Source organism: Podarcis pityusensis, assembly GCF_964106645.2.
Source record: "Podarcis pityusensis genome assembly, chromosome: 5".
Lineage (NCBI taxonomy): Eukaryota > Metazoa > Chordata > Lepidosauria > Squamata > Lacertidae > Podarcis > Podarcis pityusensis.
The window spans coordinates 24371716-24389444 of NC_138032.1; the positions used below are offsets into that span (position 1 = coordinate 24371716).

General features: G+C 44.1%; 1 protein-coding gene across 1 annotated transcript in view; it reads left to right on the forward strand.

Annotated features, from left to right (window-relative positions):
- WWTR1 (WW domain containing transcription regulator 1) overlaps positions 1-17729 on the forward strand; it is a 93591-nt gene that overhangs the window by 49782 nt on the left and 26080 nt on the right. Inside the window, exon 2 of the mRNA XM_081008218.1 lies at positions 6198-6334. Within this exon, the coding sequence (XP_080864344.1) occupies positions 6198-6334 (137 nt within the window). The remainder of the gene's footprint in view (positions 1-6197; positions 6335-17729) is intronic.

Consider the following 17729-nt stretch of genomic DNA (forward strand, 5'->3'; position numbering starts at 1 on the left):
CTGATGGGAGGAGGTTCCACAGGGCGGGCGCCACTACCAAGGAGAGGCCTGCGTATGGTGCAAGTTTTTTGGAGTCAGGCCAAATTTTATTTTTTATTTTTCTAATTTAACCCAGGAATTTTAATCTTCTACAAATCCTGGTCTGCTGAGGTGGTATTATTATTATTATTATTACATTTACATTACAGTGCAATTTAGTTTGCAAAATTATTTTGTATGCTACCCTGAAATCCAAATAGGATGAAGAGTAGTACAGAAATGTTTTGATAAATAAATGAATGAACTCACTAATAGAGGGAGCGCCGAATATTCTTTTGTGACAAATAAAATGACAATAGGATGTTTTTCAGAATCTGCATTCTAGTTTAAGGATGTCAGAAGCTGTAAATAACTTTGCAGTAAGGTACTCTTGCATCCTGTCATTGTTGTTTTGAGACCTTACTGTACTGGCCTTCACTTACCTGGCCTAGAAGCCCCTTTTTGAGAACCACATGTTCCTGTTTGCAACCAGGAACTGCGACAGATGCCTGACACGCCTGCAGAGCAGGTTTGCCTAACCTGCTGCTGACACAATGCTTGCGGATTGCTGTCACCGACCAAACTTCAGGATTTACCTGTCTTAAGCTTTCCGTAAGCTTATGCGAATATTTTGTTCTCTCTTAACAAAATATTAAAGTTTGCCATGAATTATGCTGGGTTCGTACTCCCCGCTTCCTGTTTTTACCCCTCTAAAGGATTTAATCCCTACAAATGTTTGCCTTCTTTTTCAATCAATAATGTGGCAGTTTCGTATTGCTTCAGTGACCTCTCTTTTTCAGAGACACTGGCATGTCCTGGTTCCAGCAGACTTTGAATCAGGGGTGGGGGACCTTTCTCAGCCCCGGGGCCACATTCCTCTCTGAGCAGGCTAACAGAGGCCGCATTCCTGTGGCTGTAGGGATAAGAGGCAAAAGTGGCCAGAGCTACAAATGTGAATTTTAGCTTGGTACAGTAGACCTTGCACTCGCACAACCAGGCAAGCAATAAGCATTTTCAGCGTTTAAGGACATATTCCAGCTAGGCAGAAATACTCAGGGTGTGTGCATGATAATGGTCAGATTTTGGGTCAAAATCTGTACATTCACAAACTGAAGTTGGTTTTACCCGATGTACCGATTTTGTTTATAACCGTCTATAGAATGCTTACTTTCGCCAAAGAAAGCAAGGAGCAATTATTCTACGTGTCGGGATACATGGATAGTGAATGACTCTCTTGAATCCAAGTATAAAAAGACTCTCCTTTTTTTCATACTTGCCTCAGCTTTCTTGGCCTATAAAAAGCCTTAGACATTTTTTTCCAGGGATAGCTGAAATTTGGGGGCTAATTATAAACCAGTCTTTAAAAATAAATAAGCAGCTTTCCACACCTTATGAAGTTAAGCCATGTTTGCTAAGTGCAGCTTTCCCTTGAATTCCTTGAACTAGGAGCACATTTAGATGTATCTCAGAGTGAGGCCGCCCCTCCAAATAGATTCCACCTCCATGCTCTTGAATGAAGTTGAAATGCTTTTCCTTCGCCAGGATGGCACCAGAAGGGCAATCCAGGGCACTCCCTGGCTTCTAGCTTCAGGCAGTTTGAACATCTAATGTTTGCATAGAACATTCCTCTCTCTCTTGTGCAGCTGCAGAGTTTCAGATTTATGCACCCTGCACCTTTTGATCAGTTTTCCAGGCAGCGTCGAATACCTTCTGTTGCATCGTTTGGCATATTTGAGTCCCTGTTCCCTCTAGTTGAGCTCTGCATCGTATCTGGAAATCTCTGCAGCAATGCCCAGTTACTTGTTTCTGTCTGTTGTGCAAATCTGTTGGAAGTGAGCGCTCTGTGGATGCAAGCGTGGTCATGGATTGATTGACTGCAACGCCAGGTAATGACTCTCATGTTGGGAAGAGGCATTGTGGCACAAACATCACACTACAGATAGTTTTCTTCACCTCTCAGGACTTTTCAGTGAAGGCAGTTTATGTGCTTAACTATGAGTCACTCTGTTGACTAATCGAGTGAGGAGAGATTGAGCGATGCCCGTGCATGTGAAACTTCAAGAATCATTTCTTACATGCTTTCAAACTTTTCATGAGGCCACTGGAAGCTCAGCAATTACGTGTTCGAGGTGGGGTGTTTGAAAACTAAAGTTCTGAGAAGCCCAATATACCTGAGAGAGAGTGTTGGACAAGAAGCTGGGAGATGAGGGTTCAAATCCCCAATCAGCGTCGAAGATCACTGGGTGGCGTTGGTCACATCCAAACCACACATTTAAAGCCTTCTCCCACCACTTAGACAGTCATGGCTTCTCCCAAAGAATCCCAGGAACTGTATTTTGTCAAGGAACCACTCAACAGCCTTAACAATCTACAGTTCCTAGGAGTCTTTGGGGGGAAGCCATGACAGTCAAAGTTGGAACATCTCTCATTCCAACAACCTGAAATCTATCTCTGTGTTTCATGGGTCCGCTCTTGGTTTTTCCTTTCTGTGTGACCTCAGCTTCAGTACAGTGGTACCTAGGGTTAAGAACTTAATTCGTTCTGGAGGTCCGTTCTTAACCTGAAACAGTTCTTAACCTGAGGTACCACTTTAGCTAATGGGGCCTCCTGCTGCCGCCGCACCGCCGGAGCACGATTTCTGTTCTCATCCTGAAGCAAAGTTCTTAACCCGAAGTACTATTTCTGGGTTAGCGGAGTCTGTAACCTGAAGTGTCTGTAACCCGAGGTACCACTGTACTTTGTGCTGTTTTGCTTCCTTATTCCCCCCACCCCCAGTAGCTAAGGAGGGACAGGAAGCAGCTGGCAGGGCTCAGCCTTTCAAATCCCTTCGCAGAAAACAGGGGCATTTCCAGTGGGTTTGGTCCAGATTACATGAAGGGTTAGAGTATTGGCTGGCAAAGCAAAGAGGAGCAAAACAAAACGCCAGGCTCTGCGGTTCCTTTCATTCTCAATTGGTGAGCAAGAAAGCAAATGCTGCAGCAAGGGAGTGCTGTGTGACAAATGTGTTTCCCAAAAGAGTAGATATCACTTGGCGCTGTGACATTTACAGCATGCCAGCAACCCGGGGTGGGGGCAGGAAGAGGCTATTGCCGAAAACAATGGCTGCTTTTAAAGTGGCAGTGTTGTTAAAGTAAGCTTTCGTGTTTGCTCCCTCTAGCATTTATTGGAGGTAGGTCTAGTATTTTGGACCTTGCCCAAATATTGATTGATTTTACTTATACTGTATGTCGCTTTCCCACAACAAGCTGTGCTACAGCAAACATTCAATGCATCAGAACACTGGAAATACATACTGTATATACAAAACACAGAGCATGTTAGTAAATTCAAAATAACAAAAATCAGCCATTTAGCAAACACAGAATAAATCCAGTATTACAACAACAACAAAAATCTAGGCTTAAATTGCATAAATACAAGGCAAAAATGAAAGTTAAGCAACAATAAAGTTTTTGGTACTGGCCAAGGAATGTTTCATAAATGCAGTTCAGAGGGAGCTATGCAGCTGGCATACAGGCTAGATGACATAGGCTCTCACATTTCTCCTCCATTTGCAGCAAAATTCAAATGGCAGGATGGGCAATGATGGCAAGTCTTTTCCACAGCCTCCTGGAAGTACCAACAGCTGGAGCAGGTCTTATTGCAAATATGCAGGTGAAACAGTAAAACAGTGCTCACCGTTTTTTAAGGCCCATCAGCACATTTGGGTTTTAGGCACCACACCCTCTGATCACTTATCCCCTCAGATCAGCCCCATACTGAACAACAGAGAGAAAGTATGTGCATACTCACATTATTTTCCCCTAGAGATTGGGGTGAAAGTAAAATCTACTAGAATTAATCTAAGTCTTGGGGAACAGGTAGGAGCTGAACGAGGAAGTAGGAAAAGTATTGCTCTTCCAGCTTCCTCCTTAATTTCTATGTGCTTTTCTTGGGGGGACGGGGGCGTTTAGATCCTTTGCGGGCACCATGGGAAGACCTCAAGGGCACCATTGTGCACACGGGCACCATGTTGGCGGCCCTTGTGGTAAAAGCTTCAGCTACATTTTGGACCTCAGGAAGAAAGCTGAGTTTTGAATGGAGGTGCTAAGTTGGATTTTAAACAGCTTCCCTAACTGAGTTCGGTGATTTACAACTTGCAGCCAAGTTGTATGTTTTCAGTAACGTTCCTAATTTCTCCTAAAATCCCAAGCGTGTCACCACCTGCAGCTTTTATCTTTTTTATGCAGGAGAAAGGAGAGTACACTTATATCTGCTTAATTACTGGCTAAAACTAGTATGACAAAAGAATATGGTGAAGCACTGCAATATGGAAGCTGTTGTATGTGCATCAGCCCTCAATGAATGGAATTTAAGTGTAAACTTGTCTTTACATTTTGAAACTACCAGTTTATCCATTCATTTCAGAATTTGGTTTTTGGAAAGGAGCTCCCAGGTTCAATCCTTGGCATTCCCAGTTTTGGGGGCGAGCACTTAAATATGAGCAAGATCTCTTCTCAAGAATCAAGAGAGCTTCTGCCAGTCAGTCATTGCTGAGCTAGATGATAAAGTCTGTGCATGCATACGCATTCCGATTTAACAGTTGGATTTCTGATTCTAAGAAATAGTTTGTGGGAAAAATATGGGCATGGCTAATTTAAGACCAAATGGGCAACCATGGAGAGCATCATCGCAATTATTCTCATAAACATGCCTTTGGGAACCTATCCTTTGCCAAATTTGTAAACTTTACCCAGCAGTCAAATAGATATTAACCTACTCTCATTTCTGCTAGAAGCATTCTCATTTAAGGTCATAATGTGGGTGGCGCTATGGGTTAAACCACAGAGCCTAGGACTTGCTGATCAGAAGGTTGGCGGTTCGAATCCCTGCAACGGGGTGAGCTCCTGTTGCTTGGTCCCTTCTCCTGCCAACCTAGCAGTTCGAAAGCACGTCAAAGTGCAAGTAGATAAATAGGTACTGCTCCGGCAGGAAGGTAAACGGCGTTTCCATGCGCTGCTCTGGTTTGCCAGAAGCGGCTTAGTCATGCTGGCTACATGACCCAGAAGCTGTATGCCGGTTCCCTCGGCCAATAAAACAAGATGAGTGCCGCAACCCCAGAGTTGGTCACGACTGGACCTAATGGTCAGGAGTCCCTTTACCTTTACCTAATACAGTTGTACCTTGGAAGTCGAATAGAATCCGTTCCGGAAGTCCATTCGACTTCCAAAATGTTTGGAAACAAAGGCACGGCTGCCGATTGGCTGCAGGAAGCTCCTGCAGCCAATCAGAAGCTGCATCAGACATTCGGGTTCCAAAGAACGTTCGCAAACCGGAACACTCGCTTCTGGGTTTGCGGAGTTCGGGAGCCAAAACGTTCGACTCGCAAGGCGTTCGGGATCCAAGGTACGACTGTAATGAAAGAATCACTCACAGGTTATTTTCACAAGGGAACTCTTTCAGCCCAATATATTATTCAAGTCTTTATTCTGAAATGAGTCAAAATCAGAGGGAAGGGGGTGGGCGGCTTGGGAACCTAAAGAATACAGGAAAGGCAAACATTGCATGGTGTCATACAAAGGGAGAATGAATTAGTATTGAAGGAAACCTTGAAGTGAGGAAGTGAGTCAGTTGCTGGAAGGAAGGGCATGTGAGACGTACAAAGTGAAAGTGACCTTGAGTTGCAAAGTTTGAAAATGTAGGGTAAAGGTGAAACCAAGCTTCAAATTACTTGTAATTCGAGTGTATATGTTTGACACTCTGTTTGACAGAGTGTATATCTTTTCATATTCGAATGACTTCTATTTTTCTTATTATTATTCATAAGACATTTACATTAGGGGGCACACAAACCAACCCAACATAATATTAGGGGAAATGAAGATAACACGAGAGAAGGATAGTGGGGGAAGAACAATCAGAGTACAAAGGCATATTGTTTAAACTGGGGTGTCCCAGACTTGGGTCTCTCTCCAGCTGTTTTTGGACTACAACTCCCATCATCCCAAGGTAGCAGGACCAGCGGTCAGGGATGATGGGCATTTTTTGGATACTGATAAATATTACAGTTGTAAGACCTAACAAAAGTTAGGGGGAATGGCTGATGTGCACAGATGGACAATCGGAGCTCTGGGTCATATTTGTGACTGAAATCTCCTCAGTTCCTCTCAGCCTAAAATGCCTGTGTTTCTGTTTTGCAGCCATATAGAGAAGATTACGACGTGGCAAGATCCTCGAAAGACCATGACCCAGCCATTGAACCACATGAGCCATCATCCTTCAGCCGCTTCCACCCCTGTATCGCAGAGATCCATGGCAATGTCACAGCCAAACCTGGGTGAGTAACAGGATGTTCAGAAAGGGCATTGGACTCTGTGCAAACAGCAGCACGATTCCAAATAATAAAAAGCTTCCCCTTTGATGGACACTCAGTATGACAGGTGAGGGGATGATGCCTAACTTCTTGTGATTCATAAACTGATGTATTTCCCCTTCTGGGTTAAGGCCTACATTGGGAGGCAGTGAGGATGATATCAGAGGGGGGCCCCTCCCATTGATAGCTGTTCCTGGAAGTCTTTCTTGGTATCAGGTCATAGTAAATGTGCACACCCTCCAACAGTTTTCTGATGAAAATAGGGACAACCTATCTAATAATAATAATAATAATAATAATAATAATAATAATAATAATTTTAAACTATTTATACCTCACCCATCAGACTGGGTTGCCATTCTGGGCAGGTTCCAACATATAAAAAAACATAATAAAACATAAACATTAAAAAAACTTTCCTATACAGGGCTGCTCAGATGGCTCAGGGGGTCAGATAACTCCAACATTTCTTCAATGAAAATAGGGATGTCCTAAGGGACAGTGGAAGGGACACAGGTGGCGCTGTGGGTTAAACCACAGAGCCTAGGACTTGCCGATCAGAAGGTCGGCGGTTCGAATCCCTGCAACGGGGTAAGCTCCCATTGCTCAGTCCCTGCTCCTGCCACCCTAGTAGTTTGAAAGCACATCAAAGTGCAAGTAGATAAATAGGTACCGCTGCACCGGGAAGGTAAATGGCATTTCCGTGCTCCTCTGGTTCACCAGATGTGGCTTAGTCATGCTGGCCACATGACCCAGAAGCTGTATGCCAGCTCCCTTGGCCAATAAAGCAAGATGAGCGCCACAACCCCAGAGTCAGTCACGACTGGACCTAATGGTCAGGGGTCCCTTTACCTTTTTAAGGGAGAGCGGGACATTCTGGGATCAAATCAGAAACCGCCCCAACTTCTGTAAATCAGAGATGTCCCTGGAAAATATGGACAATTGGAGGGTCTGAGTTTGTGCTATGTTTTACTTTGATAGAGAAACCACATTAACTTGTGGGTGGATGGTATGCATAACCATACACAGATAACTTGGGAGTTCTTCAAGTTCACTTTGTGGATCTGTGTTTGGATTTGCAATGCTGAACCAAATCAGTATTATTTGTGCTACGATAAACTTCCTTTCTGTTTGCTTTCTCCTGGCAACCATCTCAGCAACTTTTATCTGGAGCATAAAGGGGGAGTGTGGGATTGCTCTCTGAGTCACTGGACAGTGGCAAATGTATCATGAGAATTAAATATAAAGAATAAACCTGAGTAAACCCCCGAAGGCTAGGGGACAATTAAGTGAGTCATACCAAATGGTAATAGTGAGCTTGCTTCCTGCAATATCCTAAGGATCAGAGTGAGTAATACGTTGTTAAAAACTGAAATTAACACTCTTATTGCTTCACACCAATCATGACATAGCTGCCTATACAGAGGTTTGAACTGGCCTAATAAAATATAGTGAAAATGGTAAGCCCCCAGTGGAAGAGAAAGCTCATAACTGACAGATCCTCACCCCTCAGATGCACCTCTCGGCCTCCCTGACCAGATTGGTGTATGTACTTACTTAAGATACTTGCATACTTCTTTGCAAAGTGGTTCTCTTTAGAATCACCTCCCCTTTGAATTAGATTGATGGCATTGTGGTGTCTGCTAAAAATGAATTTTTCATAGGCCAGTTGACTGTAATAATTCTCCTGCTTATATGTAACCCTAATCCAGACCATGGTTTAGTATGAATTAGCAAATATACAGACTCGTGGAAAGAAGATTGCAACTGTTTTTCTTTTCTTTAGTGGTTTTCTTTCTGTGCTATACTGAGTGAAGCCATGGTTTGGCTCAGTATATCATCTGAATTAAGGCTCATGGTTTACCTCTCTCCAGATAAACCACAAGCTGTAACCTAGGTGTGCCCAGGTATTTGGGCCTAATGTTGGCTGCTATTGTATTTATTCTTTAAGTTTTAATGTACTTTTAATGTTTTTTGTACACTGCCTTGTGATGTGTACAGGAAAAGCAGTACAGAGATTGTTTTAATAAATAACTAATACTGACCAAAGTGTTAAGACCATTTTAAGAGATTATGACAGAAAATCGCAGGGTATTTTTTAGCAAGTGGAATGTAGTATGCTTCAGATTATATGAGCCAAAACTAACCAAACTAAGCAGATGAGGATGTATTCTAGTTTTTAGACAAATGCAAAGTTGTTATTTTGATACAGCACCTGAGCAAATGAGATTGGGGAAGACTAGGCTGTAATTCACATACGGCTCTGGTTGGTTGGTTGGTTGGTTGGTTGGTTGCATGTATAGTCCCATGCATACTCAGGTTAGACAATGCAATTACGAACTGCGATTCCAAGTGCACAGAAAGCCTGATGGAGAATGCTTCCTGAATGGTTTGCCTGTTGTATTGCAGCCTGGGCCAATGTAGTCATTGAGAATGTGAGAAGAACCTACTGGATTAGCCAATGGCCCATCTAGTTCAGCATCATGATCTCCCAGTGGTCAACCAAATGCCTATGGGAAGCCCAAAAGCAATTTCTGAGTGCAACGGCATTTCATCACATGAGCGTGCTATTTGAAAAAAGAAGTTACTTTCTCTTTATTAATCATAGCAGTTACAACCCCATTCACATTTACCCAGAGTAAGTCCAGTTGAATTCAGTTGGAGCTTCTTTGAGTAGATATGCATATAATTGCATTGCACACTTTTCTTTCGGGAATCATAATTCTATGTAAAATCAGGATCTGAACTGGATTTATAAAACCTGGTTAAGAGGGAACCTGATTAGCATTAACCATGGTTAATACCTACATGGATGTGACTACTAAGCTAGAGATAAAGCTGACAAGGGAAGAGGAGATTCATGCTGGCAGTGGGGAACCACAGCTTACATTCCCAGACATTGAAAACTGCCTTATACTGAATCAGACCATTGGTCCATTGGTCTACTCTCAGTGGTGGTGGCTCTACAGATAGGGGACACTCCCAGCTCTAGCAGGAGATGCTGGGATTGATCCTGGGTCCTTGTGTATGTAGAGCCTGTGCTCTACTGCTGAATTATGTTTTGTCTCCTAATTTGCAAATTCTGATTTTCAGAGCACCGGTGTTTGCAGTTCAGTGGCAGTAAGACCCATTTCCCCCCGGTCATATCCCAATGCTGTAAAATCTGTTTCGTTGAGTTCATGTCAGGTATTTAAGCAAGCAGATTTTTTGGAACGCTGCTTGAGCCCCGAAGCCAGTTCTCTTGTGCCAACATCCCACCAGACAACACAAGCAGAATGGAAACTGGATAAGAAGTCAAAACCACCCTTCTGGCAATAGCTGGTTCAAAACCTTTTAGTGAAAGCAGGCTACACCTCTGTCTCTTGCCCTCGCGTTATTCAGCACCAGAGGAATTAAAAAATTCTTTTGAAGTTGTGCCATGAACAAGGTGGGGGCCTGGTTTTTTTCCAGGTCTGTGTCCTGGCCTGCACTTCCAATTACAAACACGTGTGTCTGTGTGTGTTTATCTTGCACTGCTTCCGATGATGAGATGGAAAGTTTGGCTCTTCCTATATGGCGTGTTGCTTTTGCTTTATATCTCCCCTGCATCTATGTTTGCAGGGAAGCACACAAAAATACCTGTGGAGGATCTATCAACAATAATGCAACTAAACGGTAGTAACCCCGTAGATAAGTCTTGAGGTAAAAAATGATTGAAATTAACAGTTGTTCTGCCTGGTTTTGCTTCTCCCATTGCTTTCTAGTCTTTAACTCATGCTGTAGATTTATGAGCTAAAGATCTCATATTCCCAGCTCAATATTTCTGAGATCCCTGCCAGTGTGTGTTCATCTCTTGTATTTCTTCATGATGTATTGACGTCTAGTGCTTATGGCAGGACCATCTTCTTAACTGCATGCATTCAATTTATAATCCGTATTGATACTGTCACTGTCTTACATTGGGTCTAGATTGATTCCTTCTCCTAATATGGTTATATGCAAAGAACAGTTTCCCAGACTACAAGAAGATGTGTGTCTTGTTTTTTTTTTAATTATTATTAAAAAAAACCCCACCTGTGTGGTGAAAGTATTCCTTCTTAAAGAGAAAAATGGTATAAGAACACCAGAAGAAGTTGCCAGATCAGGTCAGTGGCCCATCTGACTGTGAAAGGAGAACACTGGCTGGTAGCCATTGATACTTACCCTCCTTGAATTTGTCTCAACCTCTTTTAAAGCCATCCAAAATGGTGGCACTCACTACTTCCTATGGGAGCGAATTCCATGGTTTATCTATGGAATGGTCTGTTCCTTTGAAAACGAGAACAAACTTGACAAGTCCGCAATAACTCCTTATGCAGAGAAACACAACAGCACAGGCCTGGTGATCCCAGCAACTCTTCTCAGTAGGTCTTGCCCCAATGAAACAGTTGCAAGCGCTGAAGGTCCCTACCTTCCCACCACTCTCTCCTCGGCTCCTCCTCCCCAGGGCCTTTCCCAAATAGTCACAAACTGTGTTTGCACACAACCCATCTCTGTCCTGCTCTTTTTATTTCTCTGCATGTTCTAGGAGATTTGGTGGGAGGGGAGCTGGTTGCGGCAGGAGAGTGAGACTCCTTGGCTCCTTCAGCAGCCTGCCTTATCTGTGTCTCTTGCCCGCCCGCCCCTTCTCTCCAGCTTCCACTTCTGCCTCTGATTCTGGACTGCTCTCTGCCACAGCCTCTTCCTGCTCACCAAACCCTCTTGTGCCTTCAGCTTCTGATACCTTCTCCTCCCAGTCTGCTAACTCCTCTCCCTATGACCATTCATTGTCATCCCACCAACAATCGCCTGGCTCTGAGCCGTCTTCCCCTGGGGGTTCCCCTGGGTGCCTCCCACTGCTCCTCTGTCTCCAGCCAGTTCATGACAGAGCCTTCCAAGGGCCACGTGCAAATGGTGGATGGCACCAGTGGTTAAAGTGGGTGGAGCCAATAGTGTAAATGTTACCTTTGTGCAATAAGCTAGTTTCTACCCACATGCACCTCTGTATCCTCCAGGACACAGGTGACGCTGTGGTCTAAACCACTGTGCCTCTTGGGCTTGCTGATCAGAAGGTTGGCGGTTCAAATCCGCACGACGGTGGTAAGCTCCTGTTGCTGTGTCCCAGCTTTTGCCAACCTAGCAGTTTGTAAGCACATCAGTGCAAGTAGATAAATAGGTACCACTGTGGCAGGAAGGTAAATGGCCAGTAGCAGTTTAGTCATCCTGGCCACATGACCCGGAAAGCTTTCTGTGGAGGAGGAGGAGGAGGAGTTTAGACTTGATATCCCGCTTTATCACTACCCTAAGGAGTCTCAAAGCGGCTAACCTTCTCCTTTCCCTTCCTCCCCCACAACAAACACTCTGTGAGGTGAGTGGGGCTGAGAGACTTCAAAGAAGTGTGACTGGCCCAAGGTCACCCAGCAGCTGCATGTGGAGGAGCGGGGAATCGAACCCAGTTCACCAGATTATGAGTCTACCACTCTTAACCACTACACCACACTGGACAATCGCTGGCTCCCTTGGCCTGAAAAGCGAAATGAGCACTGCCTTTGACTGGACTTAACTGTCCAGGGGTCCTTTACCTTTACCTTTACACTGTATCATCCAAGCAGACCTTCCGAATGCAGAGCAGATTCTCTGCTGCTGAGCTATGGCCCTTCCTCTGTGTACCTCCTGGTTTCTTTTCCTAGAGGCCTTGCTGACACCAACTTGTTCCCGTTAATGCTACTTTGCCTTTCCTTCTAGTTGGCAATTCCACAAGAAAATAAGAAGAAGGTGCTCCCTCTCCCCTTTCTATCCTTTCCACCCGAAAAGGAATTCCGATCTGACCTTCCTACTTGGCAGTCTGCACCGTTGGCTTGCCAGACAGGCTGTAGGCCTCTGCAATTGCTGTTGTGACGTGATTGATGGGCGGCAAGTAGAAAAGCTGGTCGGGTGTTTGAGCTGGATGCAAGGGGTAGAAGTGTCAAAGGAAAAAAGACCCAATGAGTTGCCGTTGAGTCAAGAACCATGCCACACCGGTTCTCTGGGACAGCTTTCCATATCCGAAGTATTTTATCCTTTGGCTTCCACCAGCAGTGTTGAACTAATGTATTGGCCACTCTTTCTCTGTCAGCCTTCTTGGCATAGCAGTGCAGAATTTTTGGCCTGGTTCTCATGTGCATATGACAGCAGAGTGGCTCTTTGAAGTGCAGCCACTTGGAGAGAGCTCTGGTTGGTGAGCCCCCCTTTAAAAAGAAAAGTCTTATGGTATCTTCAGGACTAGCGGCATAAGCTTCCATGGACTAGAGCCCACTGTATCAGTTGCATGAAGTGTTCCCCTCTGTTGGCAGATTGCATACACACACAGTAAGGGTGGTAACCAATAAAGTTGCAAGGACACCTTCTAGCACTATGGTAAAGGTAAAGGAACCCCTGACCACTAGGTCCAGTCGTGACCGACTCTGGGGTTGTGGCGCTCATCTCGCTTTACTGGCTGAGGGAGCCGGCGTACAGCTTCCGGGTCATGTGGCCAGCATGGCTAAGCTGCTTCTGGCGAACTAGAGCAGCGCACGGAAACACCGTTTACGTTCCCGCCGGAGCAGTACCTATTTATCTACTTGCACTTTGACGTGCTTTCGAACTGCTAGGTTGGCAGGAGCAGGGACCGAGCAACGGGAGCTCACCCTGTCACAGGGATTTGAACTGCTGACCTTCTGATCGGCAAGTCCTAGGCTCTGTGGTTTAACCCACAGCACCACCCGCATCCCAGCACTATGGTATTTCCCTGCAAAATCTGCTCCAGAGAGTTGGGGGAACTCCCAGAACAGATCTGGGGGCATGTGGATGAAGAAGAGATAAAGGAGGTTCCATTGAGCAAGCTGAAGTCCTTGCATGAAGGACACAGCTCTGTGGATACAGCCCAAACTGTTTGTGAATGGAGATAGATAGATATACACTAGGGTTGGCATATGTTCCGAGTTTCCCAGACATAGCCGGTATTTGGCCCTTGTAAACAGCATCTGGGTGGAAATCGCTGAAATGACCGGGAAAATCTGGACGTATGGCAGCCCATGTAGAAAGTGTAGACTTCGGTGAATTTCATTTTTTTTAAAAAGCTCAAAACCTCATTATTATTATTATTTGAGATTTTGTGTCACTTTTTGAAATATGGCAACCCTATATACACATAACCACACACACACAGGTATGTGGGGTAAGTGGAATCAGAAGTCCATGAAATGCAAAGGGCACCCTCTGTGACAGCTCCCTGCAGCAGTGTTTTCAAGCAACTGCGTTATGCTAGCACAAACTGCATTAAAAATGGCTGGCATTATCTTAATGAGAATCGGCGCACATGGAGCTGCTTCACACATAAATGCAATCATGACATAGATCTGCCTTCATGCAGCTGCATTTCAAGTGGCCACCCACACTGCTATTCATGTATGAGGTTTCCCCCCCAGCTAGGATTACGATTTGATGTGCTCGATTCTTGGCTGATAAATAAGAACTGAATTTGCAAATAGCATTCTTATGAATGCAGGCAAATGGAAATCTCTCCATTACCAGGTTTGCAGCAGCACAGCAGGAGGAGAAGTGGAGGAAGAAGACTACTCCTGCCATCTCCTCTCTGGGAGGCAGCATGCTCACATTAGGCTGCGTGTGTGTGTGTGTACGTGCGCACATGTGCAAGATACATGTGCTATATATTTGTGTGTGTGTGCATGTATGATGTGATATATATCTTCTTCTTTTTCTTTGGCGATCACTCATAGCCAAGTAAGATTGTCTTCCATAAACACGGTTTTAACAATGAGTCCGTAAGTGACTGTGGAGGCCAATTCTGGATCCACACGTCCTTCCACAGTGGGGACATTGGTTCCCGGGCGGGAGCTGATCACGATGTGGATTTGCCAAGTGTGCCTTCCTCTTAGCACATTTCTCCCTTGCGTCCTGAGTGTCTTCAAAGCCCATGACACCTTTGGTAAAGGTTGTTCTCCAACTGGAGCGCTCGCAGGCCAGTGTTTCTCAGTTGTCGGTGTTTATACTACATTTTTTAAGATTTGCCTTGAGACAGTCTTTAAACCTCTTTTGTTGACCACCAGCATTACGCTTTCCATTTTTAAGTTCGGAATAGAGTAGTTGCTTTGGAAGACGATCATCGGGCATCCGCAGAACATGACCAGTCCAACGAAGTTGGTGTTGAAGAATCATTGCTTCACATAGGCACACTTTACAATTGCCTATGCTGTATTTTTCACAGCAGGTGGGAAAAAAGGAGAGGCAAGGAAAACACAAGCCTCTGCTACTGCCCCTCCAAACTGCTACTGCCCCTCCAAACTCCTCGAGTGGAGGAGATAGGGCAGGCTTTCTCAGGCTTGGCTCCATTAATACTTTCCATCCATTCTGACTTATTTTTTTCTCTTTCTTCAAGTCACCAGGAAATCCTACAGATAAAAGCATAGTGCAAACCTCTGTTAACAACAATGAGTGGGTGAACCACACTTTCCACATCCTGCTGTGATAGTATGGGATGTGACCTTCAGAGGTGGCGATTGTTCAGATCTGGGTACATTAGTCATGTGGAACTTCCAGAAATAAGGAGAATGAACTTACCTTTGCCAAAGCTGGTGTTCGCTACAACAGACCTGAGATTTTGAGAGAGCACGCCCCAGCCTCAGCTCTGTGAGCCCTGCGCTGTGAAAGCTCTTCCGGTTTCAAGCTGTGATCACAGCAGATCCTGAAATGAACTGGCAGGTGCCAAATGGGGATTGTGATGAATAATACAGTTTTCAGGTGATGGATGTATAATTACTGAGGCACCTGAATCAACTTCTGCCCCATTTTGTAGAAAGGCTTTTCCTTTTCAAAAATGTTTTATTTTTCATTTTCACATTTTACAATATAATCCCACATCTGAGTTAGCAGATCCAATTGAAATATCCAGTCATCAATGACCCCCCTTTCTGTGGTTAATTTTGTTACATCTTTCCCCACTGCATATTCAGTTCATATCTTATCCACTAATCATCCTTTATGTTCTATTTAAGTTATTCTCACTGCACATTTTTATATCAGTCCTGCTAGTGATTTCAGTTGTTTACAGTAATTCTCCAGATAATCAATAAATTTTCCCCATTCTATATTAAAACATCTCTCTTCTTGGTTTCTTAATCTTCTGCATATGCCATTTCTGCATATACCATCAGTTTTTGTTGCCAGTCTTCCTTAGTTGGAACTGTTTCTTTGTTCCATAAATAATTTCCTTTGTTCTTTGGGTATCTCCAAACCTATTATTCCTAAGAAAAAAAGCTTCTGGGTTGTTGTTTTTTTAAAGCAAATATTATTTTCAACATTTTTTCCAGCTTAATATATATCATTTCCCAGTATGCTTTTGCTACCTTACGAGACCATTGTAGAAATGTGTTTCCTTTCACTCAGTTGATGGAAGACCAGGCTGAAAAGATTTTGCTTCACAATCAGAGGGTTGGCTTTAGACATACCGTATTTTTTGCACCATAACACTCACTTTTTTCCTCCTAAAAAGTAAGGGGAAATGTCTGTGCGTGTTATGGAGGGAATGCCTACGGGTGGCATGCCTACGGATTTTCCTCCTCTAAAAACTACGTGCGTGTTATGGTCGAGTGCGTGTTATAGAGCGAAAAATACGGTACCTACTTTCTCAAATGTGATCCTCCAGATGTAAGCAGCAATATATGTGTGATGTTTAGTGGGTAGAGACAGCCCGAGAGAAAACGGCCTGAGTTCAAATCCCTACTCAGTTATCTTGGACCAGTCGTCTTTTCTCTTGACCTAACCCCATCTCAGGGTGGAGACACCTTGAGCGCAGAACAAATTGCATAAATTTGAGCGCACCATACTGTAAGCATCAAGCAATTACATGAAGCCTATCCATGTCAGAACTGTCACCAGAGACAGGCCAGAACTGGTGTGCAAATGTGTACACAATTAGAAGGTTAAAACAGAGATGGACAGACTTTAGACTTCCTTCCTTCTTCCTTCTTGATTACTAGAAATTCTGAAATTCACCCACAACGAACCAGGCGAGAAAAGGTCTCCCGGGGGACAGAGCCAATTATCTACCCCACTTCAGTGAGCCATACAAATACAAAATCTATAAATACAGATCGGCACCTGAAAACTCAACACAACACAGCACAACACAACACAACACAACACAACTTAAAACACAAATCTTAAAACCAACCATCAGAGCACCACACAGACCTGGCAAAAGCAATATTAATAGGCATGTTTTGCAGGTGAGGGCCATAGAAGCTGACAGGTAAATGATTGGCAGAAGGCCATGACGGATAATCCTCCCCTCCTTTCAATTTTGTGTGTTAAATAATTGGGAGTAGGAAACTTTTTACTGATCTTCTTCAAATCTTCCAGAAATGTACCAGTGGGTTCTTCAAAAAAAACCCTAAACTTCTACCAGCCCCTGTTGGAAGGAGGAATTGAATATTACACCACTTCTGTGGGGAACAGGTTTTTGGGAGGCACTAATTTGGCAAAGTAAGGTCTAGAATAATTTTGGGTAGTACTGTAATTTCTAGTGTCTGCCACATTCAGGTTTGGAAGGGAATTCCTGCTTCCATCTTCCCGCTTGGCTCATTTACTTGAGTCATTTGAAGCTATGTATGCTGCATGTACCTTGATGTGGAAAATCATGTTTTCTCTTAGAAGGGCTATGTGCATTCTGTGACTCTGCAGCTGGACTTCAAGCTCTTTGGGGAGACATTTAGCATCCTGACACCTTGGTTTTAGAAATACATATTAAAAGCAGGCTGCTGATTCATAAGTCTGAAAAGAGAGGCATGACAGCATGTGGTCAATGCCTGGTGAAAATTTAGAAACCAGGGTGGGAAATGGACTGAGTGGTGTTTTTTTTCTTTCTGTGAGTGGGGCTCCAACACCCTCTATGTCTCCACCTTCACCATGGCTTGTGGAAGCAAAATAAGTTGTGCAGTATGAGCAGAATTATCTAGATTTCCAAAAGATGCGCATGCTCCAAAACTTAGCTTTGTTTGGCACAGAATCTAGGTCACCTTGTCTCACAATGCAGACTCTAATATAGGGTTTGCGAAGTCCAATCCAGAGAGTGCAAAAATACCATTCATAAAACTGCATGCCAGTGTCTTAGTCTCTACCCCCCCCCCCCCACATCCCACAGCTCCACCTGTGCAATGAAGACCACAATCCTAAAAAAGCTATGCTTGTTATAAGCCCGATTGAACACCCTGGAAGTTACATCTAAGTAAACATGTGTAGGATTTTGATGTCAGACCAAGTTTGCTATATGCGGGAAGCAGGTGTACTGCAGAAGGGCAACTCCAAGGTGCACACTTGCACACTG